At 40.2% G+C, this 1,557-nt stretch overlaps 1 protein-coding gene across 7 annotated transcripts in view; it reads right to left on the bottom strand.

The window, feature by feature from the left end:
* Positions 1-1,557, bottom strand: part of WDFY3 (WD repeat and FYVE domain containing 3) — a 141,774-nt gene that overhangs the window by 71,843 nt on the left and 68,374 nt on the right. For all 7 annotated transcript variants that reach the window (XM_035895518.1, XM_035895519.1, XM_035895520.1 and 4 more), the window contains one exon: positions 1,036-1,267. In XM_035895518.1, coding sequence (XP_035751411.1) covers positions 1,036-1,267 — 232 coding nt within the window. The remainder of the gene's footprint in view (positions 1-1,035; positions 1,268-1,557) is intronic.

Genomic DNA, 1,557 nt, shown 5'->3' with positions numbered 1-1,557 from the left:
TTTCACAGCAGTTGTCATTTTTGGTTGTAACACCAAAAACCTGGACTAGAAGCTTTATGAAAAGGTTTTTAATCCTTTAACCAAGCTTCTGGGAAATTCTGAACAATTACTTATCGTTCAAGGTGTCATTCACAATTATGATTCGCATGTAACTCACAACACTGCCCTCTCTGAGATACCGGCTTTCAGCCTATTTGTGAGCCTCCGCCTATGGACCAATCCACAGGCAGTTAATGAATACCTATTCCTTATGCTATTGGTCCAAATTTTTACAGCCGTTTTTGAGATATTTACCCCTTAGCACAGGACAAAACGAGTGTTTTGAGGTTTTTCTCTTCCATTTTTTTAACCAGAAAGACAAAACATTTTCCTTAAGCAGACGCTGAGAATAGTGTCATGTTTTCATCTTCTGAACAGTCAAGTTAAATCATATTACATAATCCTCAAGAAGTGCCTCACTCAGCAGGTGTTTAATTAGAGAGGAAAAAACAGTAAATGAAGGTGATATTGCATGCTAAAAGACAAAATGATTTAGAGTGTTATATTCAGACTACACCTCCACTTAATAATTAGCTTTTTCCAGTTATTTGGACTCGGCATAGGTTCCTTCTCTGTTTTACTTCTACTTCCACTTTGCCCACTTCCTCATTTCCAAGTTCTTCAGCAATTTTACCTGAGCATCTGGGCCATCCAAATGTTGCACATAAACCCTAGCAACTAATAAGTTTCTGCAAGGGTATGCTGGCATTCCTTCATTTTTAAAAGGCACATGAAAGCCAGAACTGAGAGGGTACCATCAACATGTAGATACATACCAACTTCTACTTTCACATATGGCAAGCAAGCGGTTTCAAGTCATTAATGACAGAGTGGAAACTTATGTGGCTTGTAGTATTCCTTTCTTTTCTTTAAAGAATTCATTTGTCTCTGGTTTGCAAACAGTCCATTAAAAGTTACGAGTATTTTTCTGAAAGAAGAAAGTAAGCAGACACTGCACTGGGCCCCATGCTATTTGAAAGCACAGTAGGACCTTACCCAAACCCTTCAAGAGACGTGTCAAACTCAATGAACGCCGGTGTAACCGATGATCCGTGAAGCCTGATGTCATGTGGCGTTGTCATGGAGACCAAACACTTCACTCTCGTCAGGGGTACTGTGCTCCCTTCTGCTGGTTTGAGCAGGCTCTTGCTTATCCGATAGTGGCTGTCTTCGTGCAAACTGAAGACGCTGTCAGAACCCAGACCTTCCATTGAGGTAACCATGCTATCTACAGTAGAAGCCAAGAAACAACACAGCATTGCAAAAGGGAGGCATTTTCAGGCTATTTATTTGCACTTTTCAAGTACTGCTTCCAGTGCAGTAGCTGAATTTGACAATCATCATCAACTAGTTCAGCCTATCAGTTAGAAGATTGAGTTGGGAATTATTGTTTTCGTTATAAAAACGTTCAACTGAGGCAGAGATACAAGCACCTTGCACATGGTATTAATGGGAAGTCTGTGGTAAAGCCAAAAATTTGAGCCAAGAGGCCATCTCATTACCTAACATCAGGAAACA

This window comes from Egretta garzetta, unplaced genomic scaffold (genome assembly GCF_000687185.1).
Source record: "Egretta garzetta isolate BGI_Z169 unplaced genomic scaffold, ASM68718v1 scaffold615, whole genome shotgun sequence".
Classification (NCBI taxonomy): Eukaryota; Metazoa; Chordata; class Aves; order Pelecaniformes; family Ardeidae; genus Egretta; species Egretta garzetta.
The sequence above is the reverse complement of the archived record's forward strand: the minus strand, read 5'-3'. Positions and strand labels throughout refer to the sequence as shown.